This window comes from Pyrgilauda ruficollis, unplaced genomic scaffold (assembly GCF_017590135.1).
Source record: "Pyrgilauda ruficollis isolate IOZ18807 unplaced genomic scaffold, ASM1759013v1 scaffold13, whole genome shotgun sequence".
Lineage (NCBI taxonomy): Eukaryota > Metazoa > Chordata > Aves > Passeriformes > Passeridae > Pyrgilauda > Pyrgilauda ruficollis.
Window position 1 is genome coordinate 10889332 of NW_024511432.1, and position 21507 is coordinate 10910838.

Genomic DNA, 21507 nt, shown 5'->3' on the forward strand with positions numbered 1-21507 from the left:
CATTTGGGGGGGTGGGGGGGGGGGAAAGGATGCAAAAGGAAAAAAAACCCCAAAATATGGAAATTAATATCCATTTCACTGCTTCCTGCACGTGTTACGTACAGACTTCCCCCGTTCTTTTTCGTGCTGCTGAGGTTTCTGTCAGCGCCGGCAGCCGAGGCACAGCCAGGGCTGGCTCTCACAGCAGATGCTGCCACCCCTTGCTGGAGAGCAGCTGGCACTGCTGGGAGCCTGCGAACGCCACCGCCCAGCACAAGGTCCTGTCCCGGGTGAGCAAGGCGACAGCATCCCACCTGTCCTTTTAGTGGCTTGTCTTTTTGCCCTTGTAAATTAAACCAAAATAAATTTCCTACGCAAATGTGGTAGCTGTAAATGTCGGATACTGTGGAAATTTAGCCCTTCATTGGAGGTCCTTCTGAAATGTCCAAATTTGAGTACAGCAATCCTTAGGGTTGTATTTGCTTCTGTTAAAGTTTTCTTCACAGACAAGCAACCATTATCATTTTCAGGTTCCTGCTTAAAAAAAAATCCAACAGCTCTACAATGACGTGTACATATTGAGTGTATAAAGTCAGAGTATTAAACACACAAATCTAATCATCCTCAAGATTGAATTGGATAACAATATCACAAATAGTTTTAGAGATTTTGTTAAAATGCAAAACATTTGCTGATAAAAATCTAATAAAACAAAATTTTTCGTTTTCTGTGTAAGTTATTTGTAGATAGGATGCTTAAAACAAACATAGCTGCAAAGTGAGTTATGGAGCATCACAGGAGCCTGTTTTGTACAATTCAGATGTGCACTTCAATGTACACTGCTACAGTACCCAGGACCATGAATCACTATGAGACAGAGAAAGATCACTATTTGAAAAAGAAGCAGAGATAGAAAATAGTCAACTTCAAGTCTAATTCTCATGTGAGGGGTTTACATTTCTCTTAGTAAGTTACCTTGGGTTGAACCTACCTTCAGTTTGTGCATGCATAATTCATAGTAGTAAAGAGGATGGCAGCATTTGGTTCTAAATAATTTTAATTGAAAAATGTTTCAACACTCAGATTTTCAGTGGTTCCCAAAAATGAGTCAGTTAGGACTCACAGAGTGGTTGCTGACCAGATAAATATGTGACAAAAGCAAATCAGAAAGTATTATTTTAAACCTTTAGGAAAAAATTTGAAAATTAATATAGAGCAAACTCTTTTGTCGGTTAGATACTATATAAAGTATCACAATATGTGGAATTGTACTTGTTAAATTAGCAGGTAGACTTTTAATATATTCACTCCTTTAAAATACTCCTTTGAGGTCCTGCAACACTACAACATGGGTAGGGTAGCATGCTTTACCATGCTGCCTTTTAGTAGTTCCTCAAATACCCAGAAAGTGACCAAGACAACCGTAATTTCTGCTTTTTGTCACTAGTTTCATGATTCTGATTCAGAAAGACAGAAATGTAATGCTTTTAATGAGCTCTACAGGAGGAAGTATTTATTAGAATATTGTTTGTTTGTTTGTTTTGGATGAGATTTAGCATCTATTTACCAATGTGCATCCGCACACACTCCACTCTTCAGCCACTGATCAATTTAGAGAATGAGACAAACAACTGGAGTAAATTATTTGCTATTTCCTGTAAAGATATCTAATAATAGAACAATCCCAACCTGCTAGACACGACATGCTTAGGAAGGATGTAGTAAGACACTGTTTAGAGCTGCTACTTTGCTGTCACCCTTATTTTCAGGGCAATATTAGAATTAATTGCTGAAGACCCTTTAGGCTGCTAAATGCATGAGCACGTCACTGCATCAGCCTGGCCAGAGAGAAGGCAGAGTTTCACTGCTGTTACGTGGTTTGCACTTTTGGCTTTTGGATCAATTAACCAAACTTTGGGGAATAATTTGCTGCTTTCTCTAAACAGAGCAATAGATGTCATACATGTTTCTTTGGGGACATGAAAAGCTACTCAGGTCTCTTGTTATTTGTTTTAAAGTTGTCAGAGACTCTTGGCTGACTTGGAAGGAGGATCATGTTTTCTAGCACTCCAGTCTTCATTAAAGTTAGTGGGATGACAAAGAAAGAAAGAAAGACTAAAGCAAACACTTCAGCTCAAGCTCACAGCACTGGGAAATGATAATTAGGGAAGGTACCAAGAGTGCAAGTGTGTGACTGAGGAACCTATGCAGTTTCCCAGAGGAACTGAAGGACTTAGGAATACAAATCCCACCACTTGCAGCTCCAGAACCTGAGCTAGGAAGTTTTGTTTGAATACTTGGATTAACAACCAAAAAACCACCTGCATCTCCTCTCCTGTTCATGCTTAAGATTCTATCTCCAGAACAACAAAACACATTATTTCTTGAAAAATCTGTGGGGCTGGTTAATTGCTTAAACCTTTTTACCTGACTTGCAGGTGTGATTTGTACTGAAACAAGGGCTATAGATCAGCCTGGACTTTAAATCTTTCTGTATACTCAAGCTGACCTGTAAAAAATGGAATATTTTCTTCTAGAAATGTAATTACTCTCAACAATGACAGAGGACCCAATCTGTGCCTTCCTAGAAAACTGTTAGATGGTCTTTATTGAGGAGTCACTGTATTTATTAATTGGTAAGTTGCACAAGTTAGGAAAATAAATGAAAAGAAGGCTATTTCCCTATTAGGAGCCCTAACGCTGCAGGTGGAGCTTGTCACAAAATGGAAGATGTTATTGATTGAAAGAACACAGAAAAGAACAGATCGTTTTATGTTCACAGTAAATGATAAAACAATTTAGCTAACTGTTTTCAATTTGCACTTTCAGTATCTCTGCATTAGTATTACTTCTATACTGGAAAGAAAAGAAGAATACTTTGGAAAAATCAGTAAGGAACAAACGGACCATGCACATGATTAGGAGAAAATGCTTTTACGTAAATTGGAATACAATTGTAGAACACAAAGTTCTAAAAGAATCCACTAGGAAACATGGATTTACAAAAAAAAAACACAACAAAAACAAAAACCCAACAAACCCAAACCCACTCAACCCTGTTACAAATCAATTTTAAAAGTGTGTGGACAAACTTCATCTGATTAAATCAATGTAGCCCTATTATAGTGAAACCAATGAAGTAAAAATTATTTCTATTACTTGAGGATGTAGCCCTTTATATTATCTCACTGAGCTTGCAGAAGTAGCTTACTTCTTGAAGATTAGTTTATTTAGATCACAATGGGGATTTTAAAAGACAAAATACAAAGCAAAAACATAGCCCTCCCTTTATTTTCCTCTATGCTGAGGAACAGAGTGTGTTTTCCTCCAAGCAGTTGGTATTTTCAATATTTTCAAACCAATATAATAACTGCCCCAAACCTGAGAGGGACTAAAGTGAAAAATACTTTACTTTCTTAATATCCTGATATCACAGAGTCCTGCTTGCTGTCAGTGAAATCAGTGGACGAACTCCCCTTGCATTCAACAAAACCAGGCTGTGGAATTCTTAGAGCAAGGCAGAAGAGTGACCTCAAATTTCCAACAGTAAAGGTTTCTCTCCTTTGCAACAAAATCTTGGAATTTATTGATATAGTAACATTAAAATGTTCATACTGCATCTTTACTACATTTGTTTTGAGTACAACACATTATTAACAGAAATCAGCTGGGCAGTGATTAATTTCATGAGGTAAGGATTGTCTGGTGCTTCAGCATGTCCACATGATAGTTGGTTGTACTGGCATTAGAATAATTTTTTTCAATGTGGATAAACTACTGAACTGGGAAAAAAACCTGGCTAGCTTCTAACAGGACTGTATCCAAATGGATACTCTTTGTTATTTAAAAAGGATCCATCCAGCTCATAAAATTTAATCTCAAGTGAGGCCAGCAGCCAGTTTGGGGTACAGGACAGCTGTGATACGATGTGCAGGACAGATGAGGCACAAGGGTAGGAAAAGCCTGTAAAAACGGAGACACTGATGAAGACGCTAAAAAAGAAATGAAAACAAATAACTTTCCAATAATGACATCTGAGAAATATACATCAGTCCTAATTTATGTCCTTTTAGTGTTTCACCAGCTCATCATGATTGTCTATTGTAGTTTTCCCTCACTAAGCAGCACCAGAATATTAAGACTTTCACAAATGTACAAAGACAGTAATTATAGTTCACAACTACTGGGTTTTTGTGGACAGGTTTTTATGTCTAAGTGTGATAATTAGCAAAATAATTACATAATACAGAAACTATAGAACTGCATTATTTCATGACTTGTTATTCTTTTCTATTGCTTTTACTTTAAAAGTACTCCTCTAAAATTGTAACACAAAATATCACTTTATTCAATAGAAATTAAGTGCAGTAATGCATTTGAAGATTTAGGTGTTGTTTTGGTTTGCTTTTTAAAAATCAGCTACGTTTTTTAAAAATCAGTCCATGCTAGGCAAAATTACCAGACCAGTTCTCTCTGTAACTGCAAAGTGGGATTTATTCTTTTTCACATTAATGCCTCAGCTTGCAGATTCCCAACGTCCGTATTTGCCAGTACTCCCCAAGAAGTTTGTTCTGCTTCTGACAGACCACCATGTGACTTTGCTCTGAAGAGCTCAGAAGTGCTGACTTGTTACAAAGCTCTTGGTGCAGGAGAGCAGGTCCAGGGCAGTGTGGTCTCTGCCCCTGTGCACAACAGAAAAGGCCAGGGCTGCTCTTCCTTGGAGCCAGTACTGCCCTTACCCCCTTGGCTTTCCACACCACTAACACTGTCCCAATATTTTTTTGCAACAAATTTCAGTTCTCTCACTTCTACCCTTAGCTTAGTGGGATTCTGTGGGTAGTTACCACTACCTGAAGGTGCTACTGTCTGCTTTCAAAAACCACTATCAAGCCAAAGCCTTCAAACTACCTTTTGTAGCTGGAGTTGTTGGCTTAAACACTGCACAGAAGCGATTCAGGGTGGCACACACTGCAGGTGTGTGAATACTTGAAATTGTCAGCAATCATGCTTTATGACATTATCTTGATGGATAAAAGTTGATATCCTAACATCGGGTTAGTAAGACACTTTGGGATGAAAAGAATCTTATAAAATAATGTAGTTGTTTCTATAAGTTATTCCTCCCATGCATCATGAAAAATTTTGAAAAGGAAAAGCAAACATGCATTGAAGGAGGACAATATGAAACATTTCTACCTGCTGTTGGGTTAGCCATTGATTTTTCTGACTGAGAATGTCTTTTCATAGTTACTGATTACCAGGCAACCACAAAGGAGCTTGATTCAAGATCCACTTTAGTGAAGAGGGACAAAACCCCAGACCAGCCTTAATCAATCTCCCATTTATTTTAAGATTGAACAACAGTCCTGTTTGGAAATAGGTCACAGGAGGAGGGAAATGCAAACAGCAACCATTAATGCACATTTCACTTAAACCACATCATGTTATTTTTTTAAAAAAATATTTCTTCACACTCCTGGTGCAATAATATGTTGTGTACAGACCAGGAAGATGTATTTGTTTGGCGATTTTGGTGGTTTTTTTAGATGGGAGCTTTAAATTCAGATCAGATATTTTTGTGTTACATTGCCAGGCAGCATAAACGAGCAATCTGAACCAGGATTATTTTCAGATTTTGCTGTCACCAAATCTAGCCCAACAAATGAACTTTAGACCTGGGAAAATGCAGCCGTAGAGGGCAGATTAGTTTCACTAGCAGCTATTCAGAAGCATTTGATTGCTTAATGATCTTTAAGCTCAAGAGTCAAACATTGCTTCATACAGAAGCAAAGGTCTTTTCATATACCCGCACAAGAGCATTTTATTTATTTTAAACAAGCAAAGCACTCACCAAATCTGCACTCATGGTTCCTCAGATTTCTCTATCACCACACAAATGCATTCTTTACAAGCCAGCTCTTGCATACAGTCAAGTGTTTTTTTCTGGCAGAGTTCTGCACTATGGGAAAGTAGGACTTCATTATACAGACCCACTAAAAAAACATCCAACGTTAGATTGTCGAATAATTTACATGGAAACTAGCTTCAAACATGGATATTTGAAGGGGTCATATTCCTACTTCAGCCTGCTCAATCAAAGGGTTTTTGGTCTATTTTCCTTTAAAGAGCTGCTGCAGCAGCAGGAAATACCCTTCTTAAAGCACTAATGATCTGCATCCCCTTTGTGCTTCACTATAACCTGTTGGACAGCATTTGGCACATGTCACATTTAGGACCAAAAAACAAAGGGTGGGCTCAGAGTCGAAAAAGGATTAGGAAACTCAATGCAGCAAGTTTCAAATGCCAAGAGATATTTAGACCTGCTACAGAGCAGAGACACCTTCAAGAGATTCACTGCTGAGGTCATTTGGTATCCCTGAGCAAAGGGACCCACCAGAATCCCCAGGGCACCTCACTTCCATGCACCTTGGAAGCAGAAACATGGCATTCCTCCAAATGGCTTTTATGCAGAGGATACCCAAGATTTTCCATCTTCCCCTGCTTATAGGTGTACTTAAATGATTTTTCAGGATCCCATCAGCTTTCAACAATTAACTTGCAGCAAAATAAAATTCACATCCTTTTTCTTGTCCAGTTTCATCCATATCCTGCACTGCTACAGGAAGGAGCAAATGGGAACAGGCCACCTCCGAGCTGCCTATTGCCAAGAGAAAGGCCATTGTACAACATGGCCAAGATGCCCAACAAAGGCACCACACTTCTCTCTTACGTGTTTTTGCAGTCCACAGATGAATCAAATTATCATGGTGGGCCAGCCACTAAACACACACAGAATTAAAATCAAAGCTTTCAAAAAAATAACTGATCTAAATTTTAGAGTTACCTGAAATGCACATTAATTTGATCCAGCACTACCATGCCCAAGTAACAGCCACTTTCTGCCCCTTTCCTAATTTCTTTTCAAGCAGGTATTTGACAGAAACTTTGGGCTTGTAAAGACTCAATAAAGCCATTTCAATTTGAATTCTTGTGTTACTCAGGACATTAAGTAACTCGCAAAGGATTCTTGGTGTCAGACATTTCTTTCCCTGGGATCATCTCAAACATCCTAACAATCAACTTTAAAGGTCAGTTCATTAGGCTTCAGAGCAAACTACTACAGGGAAGAGCCTAAGAGATCTTTGGCACAGGAAAATCTACTACAAGAAATTAAGCACCATGAGAACAGAAAATGTTTTCAATCTGTAGATGAAATAACGAATAATGTATCTGTCACAACTGCTAGTAAATAACTTCTGGAAATACAGTCAAGACACACATTTAGGTCACTACACCCAGAAAACATTTTCGAGGAAAACTTTTGAAACCACTACAGATTAGGTAGAATATAAAGCTCTCAAAATCTGCACTTTCAAGACAAACAGTTTTAAGACATGCTAAACTTGAATCTTAGAAAATTATTTTGCATTGTTAAGCAAAAGAATAAAGTTCTAGGAATCAGCAGAATACTCACTTTTTGTCCTTTAACAGTAACTGGAATAATGAATTTTTTTTGTTGTTGTTACAACCTCTAAATAGGTACTCCCTTCTTGAGTAATTATACACTTTATCTCCTATGACTTTTACTCTTTAGGAAATAAAGCTGTAGTCAAACATTCTGTTTTAAGATCTATCATGAGTTTTAGCATCCATCAAGATGTCAAATGGCTGGCTGCATTCATTTACAATACATTTTCCAGGTAAGACTATTTTCTAACCAGCTGCTCACATTATATTTAGGATACACTCATGATGATTCCAGACATAAAATGGAAAAGGTCCATTTTGAAAGTACATTTAAAAAGCTGTCACCAGTCACTGAACTACAATTACTTTCTAAAGATTTACTTCTAGGAAAACAAGTTTGGTTTTAGTATTTAAAAACCTGAGCTGTAAATTCTGACAAAACAGAAATCAAGTTGTGCCTCATGAACAGGAAGATTCTTACATTTCAGCTTCTTTTCTGCCACAACGGAGAAGACTATCAATTTAAAAATACATACATTTTTAACCATAAACACCACTTGATATTAAAAGAGCCTCAGCAAATCAATTTAATACCGAACAATAATACATACAAACATTTCAGCTTATTCATGTATTTCCAATGGTGTGTAGTGGACTACCAGAGGGAAAACTACCAGAACCTGCAGTATGTGCACGTCTCCCAGGGAAGGACAACAAGAACACACTTCAGTAACATCAGCTGTGCTTCAGGAACTGCTGAACATGGATTTTAGCTGGAAGAAAATCCAATTAACTCTTGAATACTTCTACCCAACCACCTCAGCATGGGAGCTTTGAGCAGCTGCTGCCCTGCAGCTGCAACACCACCCCACAGCCAATTTCAGAAAAAAAGGAAACTGGATCCTTCTGTAAGTTTCCTGTGTATTTGAGGATGAAAATTATACAAAAATCATACATTAAGAAATCTTTACACATGTATCATCTTCCATTTATTCTCAGGCTTACAGACTCTGCTCCAGCTTTCCTGAAAGGAAAACCAGCAGACCAGGGCCACCTGAACAAAATCAGCTTCCCAACTCCAGGCAGAGGGGCCCAGGACGCAGCTGGGGAAGGACCCTGATCCTACCAAAAAATGTTACTCGAGTAACTCTTTCCACAGTGCTGTGAAGGGGAAGAGAGGGTGTCAAGAATGGTGATAAACTGCAGTAGTTAGATTAAACATTTATTTTTTTCATATATTCACAAAATCTTCACAAAAGTATTGAAACTCAAAAAGGAATTAGACTTGAGTCAAATACAGAGATGAAATGTACAAGACAAATGAGCAGGCAAACTAAAAGGTCTTGAAAGTATTTTACTTCAGATTGAAAAACGAACAGTTCAACTGTTCCGTTTAAATAAAGTTTTGCAAGATATACAGTATTTTATGAATACAATGCTGGTCATTTGAGGCAATGTAAAATGCCTCAATTTTTCCTTCATGCTTTTTTTTTTTTTCTTTTTTTTTTTTTTTTTTTTTTTTTTTTTTTTAAAAAAACTTTTTTTACAAAAAAAAACTTTTGAAAAAAAAAAAAAAAAAAAAGTTATTTGGATTTGCTGAAGAAATGCAACTGGGGCTTTTTTTTTTTTTTTTTTTTTTTTCTTTTTTTTTTTTTTCTTTTAGAAAGATACTGTTTACCAAAAAGAAACTTGAGCAGTCCAGGAAAAGCTTTTTTCCATTAAATTTATGAAAACCATAAATTGAGGCAAACCTAAGATTCCCAATGGAATCAAGATTATCTTCCCGCTACCACCACCTTAAAATTATCACATGCTTATTGGAACACTAATATCTGCACCCTAGGAGTACATTTGCTTTCAACAATGAGGGTGATTCTTTTAAAAACACTTCAGTGTGGTAAATGCGATACAGATCTTTGCAAGTATTAAGTTTTGGAACAGTTTTGCTAATAGCAGCTAACAATACTGGATTAATATAATTTATAAATAATTGTTCCCTAAGCGGTGAACGTAAGTCTACACATTCACAATAATCTAAAACAAAATAAATAGTGACTATGCATAATGTGGTACAACTTTCACTAGTTTCTATGAAGAAAAGCTGAACATCTTGATAAAATTATCTGATCAAATTAAAATATGACTCTAAAAATTAAAAAAAAATTGTCAAATTAACATCACTTAAGCTTAGTGTTGGAGTAAATGTTATGACTTGCTGTATTTTTGGAATATATATATATATTTTCCTTTTTGAAGTAAAACACTTTAACACATTGAAAATGTTTATTAATTTAAGTGATAACATTGGTTCTGGTCTCATTTTACTTTAAAAATCATTGCACTCATTAGTGCCCATAAAGGTCAGGTTGGTCTGTAGTATTCTGTAAATGTATATAAAAAGTTTCTCAAAGCTAACAGTACTTTTTATAAAAGCATCATCTCAGAACTGCTGCATTTAATACAGCCAGGTACGCCAAGTACAGACTCTCCTCTTACAGAAATATGTGAAAGTAAATGCCACTTAACTCTCTCCCACTGAAGTGTCCCCACTCCTGCTCCAAACTATGCCTGTGAGTGCAATTTTCCATTTCATTCGCATTCATGGCATCAAAGGTACTGCAACCTAGACTTGTGATGTGACTGAACCACACACGTGGAGTTTCAATGAAATGAGAACTAGGTCAATGAAGAGATATTATGAGATATGAAAGGTTTGGGTCTTTAAGGCAATATAAAGTAGATTCCATTATTTGAAATTGTTTTGTTTTTAATAATTAAGTGTATATATAAAAATGCCTAAGAGGGGAGTGAGAAAAAAATACTTTAATTGTAAAATTTACTTAAAGCTTCAACAGTTATCATCTCCTACAGGAGTTAGCAAAAATATAAAAGACAAAAAAACCCAGACCTGGAAGGGGGAGGAAAGGCACAAACAAGGAGGCATGGGATTAAAGCAGCCCAGGAATGCAAACATCTGTAACAAACTGAGTTTTGTTGTTTTGTTTTTTTTAAACTAAAAAAAAAAAAAAAAAGAAAAAAAAAAAGAAAAAAAAGAAAATCACCACCATCAATCGAACAAAAACAAAAACAACAACAACAACAAAAAAAACCAAAACAAAAAAACAACCAACCAACAAAAAACAACCAACCAAAAAACAAAACAAAACCAAAACCAAACCCCGAGTGGCCTTTTTGTTGTTTCTTTAAAAAAAAGAAGGAAGGGTCGAGGAGAGACCACCAAGGGGAGGAAGAGAAGGATGCAACTACAAAACCCCATTGCCTGAAATGATGGCACTCTAGAAAACAAGGTGAAGGTTACTTCTCAGAGATGACAAGCTCAGTGTCTACACAAAGTACATGTACACTTTATACAAATGAAAATCTTCATTTGTCACCATAAACCTTTCTTTCAGAGGAACAGCTTTTGCAGATCAAAAGTTCTATGAGATCTTCCAAATGCCAAGAAAAGAAATTCTGAGCAATATAACTAGTAATGTCTCTTTATATGGATGTTAAGATGACAATTCAGATTATTTTCCAAACTAATCCTGAGAAAAATTTATGTTTACAATTTAAACAGCAATGTTATGTAAAAAGTATTAACAAATCCACTATTACAAATGTCAGTTTTCCTATATGGTCATCTATATATACACAATAAAATGGTAAGTATATGCAAAAATAATTAAAAAATCATGCACAAATTACTTTCACCTTTAAAGGCTGGGTTTCCCTCAAAATACAATTTTTTGCCTTTTTTTTTTCCTATTTTTTGTGTTTTATTTGTTTGTTACCACCCCCTAGACACACTGAGTACTATCTCTACAGGTCAGCATGAGCTGATGGGAAATACATTTATTTTACATTCAAGCTTTTATATCCTAAATGACCCTGTTGTAGCATATGACTTATCAAATGAGCAGCCTTTTTCCTCATTTTAAAAAAATTAATTTTTTTCCTTTTTTTTTCCATTTTTTTCTTTTTTTTTTCTTTTTTTTTTTTTTTTTTTTTTTTTTTTTTGTGTTTCATTTTTTTTTTTTCTNTCTTTTTTTTTCCCTTTTTTTTTTTTTTTTTTTTTTTTTTTTTTTTTTTTTTTTTTTGCAGTGATCAATCTTCATGTTCCGTTCCGTGGCGAGCTGGGAAAAAAAAATGCAGTTGCTAATCTATGTCTGAACAGTCTGAAGCTCCAGAAGAGATCCAAGGAGTCACTATCAAACTATCCTGTAGCATGAGATCATTGCACACAGAAGAACAGTCATAAAGTAGGCAACTATCTACAGAGGTCTGACAGGGCTGCATCCCTCTTGTGTTTCCTCTTTTTGCCGTGGAAAAACTGATGGTGCGATTTGCTGCCTTGGTGCTGTTTGTTTGTGACTGAGGTACCATGGCTTGAGTTTGTTGGACCTTGGAAGCCTTTGTTAGAAGAGCGAAATAACCGTGCAGATCCATGCTGTGGAGAAAGAGAACATGGTAAATCCCTGCCAGTGGGACAAAGCACGGCAAACACAGAGCCCTGCTTCTGCACAACGAGCATGGGGACTCCTGAGAACAACACACCTGAAAAACTTGCTATGGCAGGAGGAACCTGGCCACTGCTGAGACAGCAGCACTGCAGTGCCAATTTCCCACCTGGAGTTTTTTCATCTCTAGCCCAACAAGTGCAGGGAGCAGCACAGCACTTGGAATTTTGGGAAGTATAAAGGTATTTTACAGAAATGTCCACATCCAAGACAACACAAGAAGATTCTCAAATTTGATTCAGTACTGATTTTATGCCACATCTTTTCAGAGATGGGATATGTCAGATCGTGGGCATGCACATTCCAGCCTGGAATTAGTTCTGCCCAGTAATTGCCTTTTTTTTTCCTATTTTTTGTGTTTTATTTGTTTGTTACCACCCCTTAGACACACTGAGTACTATCTCTACAGGTCAGCATGAGCTGATGGGAAATACATTTATTTTACATTCAAGCTTTTATATCCTAAATGACCCTGTTGTAGCATATGACTTATCAAATGAGCAGCCTTTTTCCTCATTTTAAGATCGTGGGCATGCACATTCCAGCCTGGAATTAGTTCTGCCCAGTAACACAAACACATAGCATAGCCAAGGTCAGGCATGTGAATTGTCTTGTTGGAAGACAGATCATCAGCAAATAAGAGGCATGTCTTCAGAATAATTTTCAAGGAAAGTACTCCAGAAGGTTCCGGACTATGTTTCAAACATAAAAGATCTAATTTCTGAAAAAGTGTAAGAATTTAAACTGTATATATCCAGGGTATATTGTATATAGAGGCACAGAATATTCCCAGAATACTGAAGCATTCCTCAGCTTGGGAAATCTCCTGAATGCATAAGCTCTGATAGGTGTCATCATAAGGATGTTTGGCTATAGGGGAAAATGAGGGTGAATGTTATGTATCACAAAGAATCTTCACCTCCCTTAGTGGAAGACAGATCAACAAGTATCAACAGCTAAAAGAGCAGCCAGTCAGTTTTAAACACACATTTTTGCTAACTGCTTTCACTGAGTGTAGGCACACCTCATTTCTCAAATTTTGCAATCAAAACTGGACTGATGTGCTTTTTGTGAAGGAGGAAATGGGTGCCACACAGCTAAATACCTCTGGCAAATTTGGTGTACAAGTCAGGCCAACTTCATCTGTTTTAAAGTTGGGAAAGCCACGGTTGCAAATTCATCTGTGCAAGTTTAACAGAGAACCAGGTGGCTTTAGATACAATCAGTGCTTGGAAACTTTTAATGGGGCAAAAGGGAGGTGAAAAACGCAGTGTTCCCTTTCCAGAACAAGTTACTCTTCCATGGGGGATATGTGTAATATTCAAATAATCTACACAGTTGTTGCTTTCAAACATTTCACAAACCTGAGATTTGTTCGTGTTGCTGGATGTATTGGCTGTTTGGCTATTTTGTGTTTTCCCACTTGACTGGGAGGATTCCAGTGACACTTCTTGTGACCCCACTCTGTTTGTGGTAGACTGACGACAACTCAACTGTTTAGAGGTTTTGCAAGGTGTTCCATCAGAATCCTTCAGGAAAATGTAAAGGATTAGTGAGCTTTTCTTAAGAATGAGTATTTCTAAAAGTGATTTTTCCTTTAAAAATAAAGTTAACAGTGGAAAAAACTGAAAACTTGTTTATTTTACTAGATATTAAAATTCTTTCAATCCAGAATTCTTATGGAGTAAAACACATTTAAAGATATATTGATGTGTGATTCTGGTTTTGAGATTTGCCTTTTATTTTTTAAGTACAATTCCCAAACAGATCTTTTGCAAAGCTTTTGGCCTGTTTGTTTTTCAAAGCATGTGGCTTAGGACTACCAGTCTGTTTTACTTTTGAAATACAGTTTTCCCAGAGAAAAGAGGGCTGTGGAACTTTGTGTCTATCTTTCTACATGTATTGTGTCAAAAACACACTGCAACTTGTATGTGTAAAAATTGCATAAGAGTTAACATCTTATGCAAGTTAGGATTCTGGATGAATTAATTGACTAGGATTGTGAGCTCCTAAAATGTATTTTGTGACAATATAAATCAGAGGGATAAAACAGCACAGAAATATTAAAAAGCAGAGTCAGAAAACCTCCAGTACTTACTACATCACTAGAGCTGGACAGTGTGGATGATGATGATGATAAAGGACCTGATGAAGAATTTGAAGAATGTTTACTAAGTGTTTCTGAAGTTTTATTTCTAGGTTTTCCCAGTGCTTCATTCTCTTCAGCAAGATTATTGTTGCATTTGTCCAGCTGCTGAGTGTCGACTATCAAGGTTACTCCATTACCTAGTAAAAACAAAACAGAAGCATCACCACACATTTAAATGCAAAAATATGTTGCCTTGGGGTCTTTTAATATAAGCCCCCTACAAAATATGTGTTTCATCCCACAGGACACTCACAGACATCTGCACACATCCACACCCTAAATCCATGCAGGCACACATGAGTGCCCCTGTGTGTGTGCACCGCAGGCCAGCACCTCCCAGAGGGGCGGCAGCTTCTTGATAGGATCCATTAATGCACTGAGAATTCCCATGGTTTGAGATGGAATTAGGGGCAGAAGAAGTGGAAAAAGGCACTAACAAATTTCAGATGTGCTGCTGTAGATTGTTTCATGCCACGCTTCAACAGCACTCAAATGCATAGGTTTAAATTCTGTTCCTATATGTCTAATACTCAGCAACTCCAATTTTTCTTCTGCTGGAGCTGCTAATATCAGAACTCCAAATAAGCCTCATTGCTTTGTAGGATTTCCTACACTGAAAACTCAAGATACAGAACTTTCATATCTCACTATGCTCTGCATTTAAAAAAAAAAGAATTGGAACTTAAATCTGAACTAAATAAATACGACAACCACTGTTACTGTCACCATTACTTCCTCAACACAGAGTTCTTCTTCTTTTTTTGATTGCTGTTTTATCTGAAGTAAGACACTTAGGAAGTAGAGATTTATATGATGTCCATGCATGTAGGCAGCTAAAAGGGAGGTGATGGGAGCTCCTGGGACCGAGCACTGGCTGTCTGCCGTTCCCAGGGACAGCAGAGCCACCAGGGCCTGCAGGCTGACAGCCCCAATGGCACAGAGCACATCCAGCTGACAAATCACTCACACAAGTTCTGAAAACAAGTAAAAAAAATCCCAGCCTAGCCAAAAGAACGGGTTCTTGAAAAATCTTCTCTGATTAATCGCTAACAAGAGAACACTTCTGACAGGAAACATTCTAAAATTAACTGGAGAGTATGAAAATTAATTCTAGTTTGAAAACTTCCAGACAGCAGATACACCTGCACCATAAGAGGGTGGCAACTGGCTGCTGAAGTCAGAAGATGGGCAATGTGATTCCAAAGGGCAGTGTCAGCAAGTTCTGTGGCTAGATTTTGTGTTTCCATTTGTTAAAAATAAGATCATGATTGATATTTCAGGACTTTTCTGTTTAAAAGACGTATTCCACTTACATAGTGAATCCTGGCTTAAGTATTGCTTCCTTACACACACAGTATGTTAGACTTTAAAATGAATATTAAAAATGCAGAATTTAAGGATTCAGATTTAAACTAGCATGCCCAGTAATTATTGTTAAAACCTTGTCCACATTTAAAGGACAAAGGAAGTGTGACACTGACAATGTGGTAATTTAAATTGGAAGATTTTCCATAGTCTTCTTGGAAGGCAGCACTCTTTAAAGATCTCTCTACTAACCAAATCCATTGCTGTACAATAAAGATGGGGACATTTTACTCTTGTACAAATCCACCTTTTCTGGATGAAAAGACAGGAATACTGAACAAAAAAAAGGAAATTGCTACTAAGACGCACACATTGACTTATGTGAGGCAAAAGCAATCTATACAAGCAAAATGTGCAAGAAGTTTCCCCCCTCAGCCCTGCTGAGTCAAAACTCACCATTACATGAAGATTCTGTTCTGCTTTGCATTCCCCACTGCTTGGATATCCAGTCTCTGTATGTGGCCACTTCTTGTGTTACTCTAATTATTCTCCCTAATATACTGCAAACCAGGAGAAAAAAAAAAAAAAAACCAACAAAACCATCACCACAATTAATTTTTAGACACAGAAAAATACAATGAATGTCAGAGATTTAGACTTGGAGACTTTACCTTTCTGTTTCGTTGTTAGGATAATATTTAGCTATTGGGGAAACTGCATGGCTCAGAACAACATAGGCATAATCAAAAGCCTGCTTCACTTGCATGGCACCATAGGAACTCCTCCCAACATCATTACCTTAAAAGAAGAATATAAATAAGTGAGTAATATTGAAACTGTGGTTATCACCTTTCAGGCAGGAGACAGTAATGTTTTAAAAATTGCGCTTAAGTCCCAACTAACTGCAGCCACCTCTTGTAGAACAGGATTAGCATAAAGCATAAATATTCATGCTTTATACTATACATATGTATATATGTTTAGCAAAACAGCTTAAAAGATCTACAGGGATTTTGATGTAAAAAAGTCCAGACCAGCAATTCTCTGGTACAAGTACAATATATGAAGAGAAAAAAAAAAAAAAAAAAAAACCTGCAGTGCATCTATTAAACATTTAATAGTACTGTTATTCCATTTTGGCTTCTGGAGATACCTGGCTGTAATGGATCCTCGATGTACAGCATTGATGGTCTGTAGCCATCCAACATGCTTTTCTGCACTTCATCCTTGGCAACATAAGAGCCACCATCCTTTATTCGGATTCCAGTCTTCAGATAATTGAAGTGACGTCCATATAATTCAAAAAACTCTATTAAAAGAACACCATAGTTGGCATTGGGCATACAGGCATCTTCCCTGGGATGCAGCTATTAAGAAGAGAGAAAAAAATTCATTCTTTTAAGACTTCAAGTTCTTTTCTTTTTCACAGAAAACATGTCTAAACACAGTAATAAAAATAATAAAATAGGTATGTCTAAATATTTTCCCTTGATTAAGCAGTTTTGCATCTTTAAAGTAAGATGCTATGACAACTTTTATAAAATAACTACCTCTTCAAAAAAAGGCTGTCAAGCACTAATCTTTTTGCATTTGAACTTTTAGTCCAATATATGAAACTTCCAGAACTAATGGCAGGGTTCTTGTGAAAAAGCAGGTATTTGAACCTAGTAAACCTGGGTCTGCAATATAAATACACACTTCTCATGTGCACAGCTATACACAGGATCCACTCTACTGTTAAGGAAGAAGCCTGAGAGGCAGCCTGAGTGAACAAAACCAGCTCAGAATTGTAACTGATATGAAACCTACCTTTTTAATTTTTTTTTTTTATTTTTTTTTTTTAATGAGGAAATGGAAGTGCTGTTACTCAACATAAGGAAAAAATGGATTAGGAGAGATTTTGCTTTTAAACTATATGCACGTTGCCCTTATTTCTTTTGTACTCAGCAGGGAACTGCAAAGGCACTCAGCAAACACCGAGCTCCAGTTCCAGGCTCAGGTTTTAGAGTAATTACAGTCTGGAAAAGTATGGACATACACTTGCAAACACAGTTATATGTAACATTTAGCTCAGGAAAAAGAACAGGGCTGATACAGCCAGAAATCAGCTACTTCATATTTGTCCAGTATTTCCCTCTCCCAGCCACAACAATATAGATTCAGCTCATGCATTTTGTTCTATTAGATTTAAGAGAAAGTTGTAAAACGTGTTTGTTTGAGATCAGCTTAGGAACCCAGAGAACCAAGATTCCACTGCATTTGTTAAAGAGCATACAGGGTGTGTGACCTGGAGACCAAGTGTTATAAAGGACTGCTGCAGCTAACACCAACCTTATGGAACTTGTTCCAAGCAAGTTATACAATATTCAAGTTGTTTTACTATGAATAATACATGTCATATCATGTGTATCAAAATCATATATACCAGTGCCTGGCACTGGCACACCAATAGATGTTCCAAACACCTTTCGTACCAAAAGTATCAGCATCAGAGAAGGAACAGAAGACAAATGTGACATATCTAATTTAAAATGAAAAGGGGGTGCAACCCCAAAAAATGGTAGCTTAAATGACTAAATTTGAGGGTTTATCAAATTCCTTCTTAAGGTGATGTCCTTAGGCACCACAGTAGCATTGATAAATTCCATTGAACTTACCTGAAGGAAACTGACAGCCATTAAAAAGAGACTATAAGAACCAATTCCACCTGTAAATACTTCATTAAGGTCCCTCTGCAACAGGAACTGTTTCAATACTAAAACTAGAAATGGTAACACAGGATATTTCTGAAAGAGAAAAACAAAGTTGTTACAATACTGTGATGCACACACACAATGGAGAGCATACTGAAACCATCTGTTTTATTATATTTTGTCTTTAAGCTAACTATAAATCTAACCTATCATTTTTAGTAACAGTGGAGAAGGGCCAATGCCCTGCCTGTGATCAACACAGGTATTATACCTGTTTGACTCTGGTGAACAGAAAAAAGTCATTACATCATAAAATCAGAGGTATTTGGGTTGAATATACATACACACTTACTTTTCTCATGCAAGTGAAAAGAATAGCAAAGGAACAACTGTGGAGATACCGACATCTGTAACAAAACCTTCTTGCTACAACTGAGAGGTAGCTCAAAGTGCACTGAGATTTCTGTCCTGCAAGTACTTTGGATGCCCAGAGCTAAAGAAAGCCCTTCAAAACTACTACACCCAGGGAACATCTTCAAACAAAATACCTTTGGGTAACTGGTCCTTTGAAGGGTTTATCTGCATGGATTCCCTTAAGAGGTGTGCTGAACACAGACCTTTGGGACAGCAGTGGAGGCTGGGCTACGCCTGCGCTCTGTACACCCCTCACAGGGGAGGGGCAAAAGAGCTCAATAAGAGCACTGCTTTTATCAACACAGAGCCAAAAAGTTCCTTAGTGTCACAGATTAAATGTAGATCATTATGTCCGTGACTGCAAAAAGATTAAAGAGAAAGAATTTTGCCAAGAACTTCTCTGTATGAGCCTTACAGTGAGTATTGGGAGCCTTATCTAACTGAAGATCCCTAACTATCTAAGTGAAGATTTTGAACTATTAAGAACTTCCAGTCACAAGCTGAAGCGTTGATTATCAGTATATACCAAAATTTAAAGATGGGATTTTTCTTGGAAAACTGCATACCCTTAATAAATTGCCTCAGATTTCTTAAATAACCTGGATGAAGAGAAAGAGGCATTTCCAAGCCTAATACCAAATATGACATCTCAGTTAGGTACTGAAGTTATGTGGGACAAAGTAAGACCCAAGAGAATGCCCTGCAAATGTTATCTAGAAAGTGCCTCAAGAACACCAACGAAGTCACTTGGCAAGAACATGCCAAGTTTTCTCCAAGTCAAACAAAGGCCCCTCCACAGCAGCACAGCCACCTCCTCCTCAGCTGCCCGTGCTCAAGGCCAGCTGTGGTGTGGCACAGCTGCACAGCCTTGGCTCAGCCTGCTGGGAAAACAGCCCTGTGGGAAAGCACCATGTGGGAAGCCTTGCTGGGAGTGCCTCCACTCTGCTCCACAGCTGCTTCCCTGCCCTGTCAGCCTGAGCCATCACTGGTGCTGATCCTGACCCTAATCCTGACCCTACCCACAGCCTGCACATCCTCACTGGCCACTTCTCTGCCAGGCACTGGCACTGGCTCTGGGAGCTGACCCCAGCTACTGGCACCAGATCTGCTCTGCTCTTTGGAGAGCTGCCACGCACAGCTCCTGCTCCATCCCCAGGGGCACAGACCCCTCTCACCCCCTGACCCAAGGCCAAAAGGTCTCAAGTAACCCAGGCAACTTGATTTTCTATGCTTTCACACACAAAAACACCCTCAGGCTTTCAGGAGGAGCCTATCTCCCATCTCAAAATTCAGAAGTGCGGAGCTCAATGAACTGCAGTTAAAAGAGCAGAACACTTAAAACAGGGAATAATGCATTTTTCTTAATCATTGTACCATTAAAACCACCCCACATTTTATTCTTGCATTTTAGTATCTTCATGCCTTTTAAGGCAATATATCTACAACTTAAGAACATTCCTCAGCATTATCAGACAACAAAAAACAACAGAGTAAAGTAAGGATACAGTTCCTCTAGTAAGGATACAGTTGAAATAAAACAGAAAAATGAAATTAAGTTATCAAATACTCAGCAGGTAGTTCTATGAGAGTGTTGGCTAACCTTGATAAAATCTTTGATGAGCTGGGCTGCTTTAACCCCATTCTGTACATTAAAGCTTATATCAACTTTTACTTCAGTAAAGGAATCTGTCAGTTTAATAATAGGTACCTGCAAAAGAAAGATACAATAAGTCAGTACAGATTTCCAAGACACACTTGGTTTCATTTATAACTTATATGCACCAGAAAACCTGAAGTTTTTTTACGAATTTACAGAGAGGAGATAGGCAGTGAAATCAGAACTCCTATTTAAGAACTCATTTGCCTTGCCAATCTGTTTAGATAAACTTTGCTTTTCTAGCTCATAAACACTATTTTCAATTTACTGTCCTGCTGAACAGAACTGAATGCTTCACCTTCCAGGTGATTTATTTTGGATGGGTTTGGGTGAGTTGCTGTTGCAGCAGCTCAGCTCTGGTGGAGACCACAAACACCAGAGGGAGACAAACACTGGAGAAACACAGATAAATGGTCCTGGAGACATCAGAAATTACACAACTCATGTCACTGGGGTCATCACTTCCTCACCAAAATGAACTTCAATTAAGAAGTACAAGATATGGAGAGTACTCTGGTGTGTCTCCATCTGAGTGAACATCAAATTACCTCTCCAATAATAGTAGCTATGACTTGGATACCTCAGTACTCTTACAACTCTTACAGGTAAGAAAGGTAGGAAATTATAACGAAATTAATATATTTTTTTTCAAGACATACCACTACCTATTTAGACAAGGCTGTATACTTAGTACTTCTTTGTGAGAACTGATTATACCTGCTTACTTGCAGAAAGAAAAAAGAAATTATTTACGTATATAAAAGCTCAGTCCAGAAATGGTTTAAAAATATCTATGCACAACACTGACTAGTCCAATCTCTCTTAAAAGGAATATATTGTGCATATGAAATATCAGACAATTTCCACAATAGACAAAATGCTTTTGTTATTGCACTATCAATTATTTTGTCAATAATAAAAATAATACTAAATAAAAACGTTCTTGATGTTCTATTTCAAATAAGTTTCTGCTTATAAAAATGCAATCTTTTAACCACCATCTTCCTTTGATTAGAAATTTAGCTTAAAACAAGGGAATACCCTCTTCCCCCAAACTTACAGTTGCTTTATCTAAAACCTTTACTGAGTTTTCATCTGCTACATTGTGCTTTCTAAGAGCTTCTTCCAGGGTCCAAAGAGGTAATGTCTCCCATTTTCCAAACACAACTAAATCAATATCACTGAAATGGAAAAAAATATATTTATTCAAATTAAAAGACCAATACACTTAAAATACATACAACTGACATCTATACATAATTGGAATAAAGCTGACAGAACATAGCTGAACCAAATAATTAATTCTGATTTTTCCGAGGAAAA

General features: G+C 37.3%; 1 protein-coding gene across 1 annotated transcript in view; it reads right to left on the bottom strand.

The window, feature by feature from the left end:
- Window positions 1-10553: 10553 nt before the first annotated feature.
- The window catches only part of TENT4B (terminal nucleotidyltransferase 4B), a 39381-nt gene continuing 28427 nt past the window's right edge, over window positions 10554-21507 (bottom strand). The window contains exons 4-12 of the mRNA XM_041458929.1: window positions 21245-21365; window positions 20128-20235; window positions 18078-18206; window positions 16574-16787; window positions 16092-16218; window positions 15877-15980; window positions 14065-14252; window positions 13331-13495; window positions 10554-11896 (exon numbers count right to left, since the gene is read on the bottom strand). Of these exons, the coding sequence (XP_041314863.1) occupies window positions 11717-11896; window positions 13331-13495; window positions 14065-14252; window positions 15877-15980; window positions 16092-16218; window positions 16574-16787; window positions 18078-18206; window positions 20128-20235; window positions 21245-21365 (1336 nt within the window). The 3' untranslated portion in view covers window positions 10554-11716. The remainder of the gene's footprint in view (window positions 11897-13330; window positions 13496-14064; window positions 14253-15876; window positions 15981-16091; window positions 16219-16573; window positions 16788-18077; window positions 18207-20127; window positions 20236-21244; window positions 21366-21507) is intronic.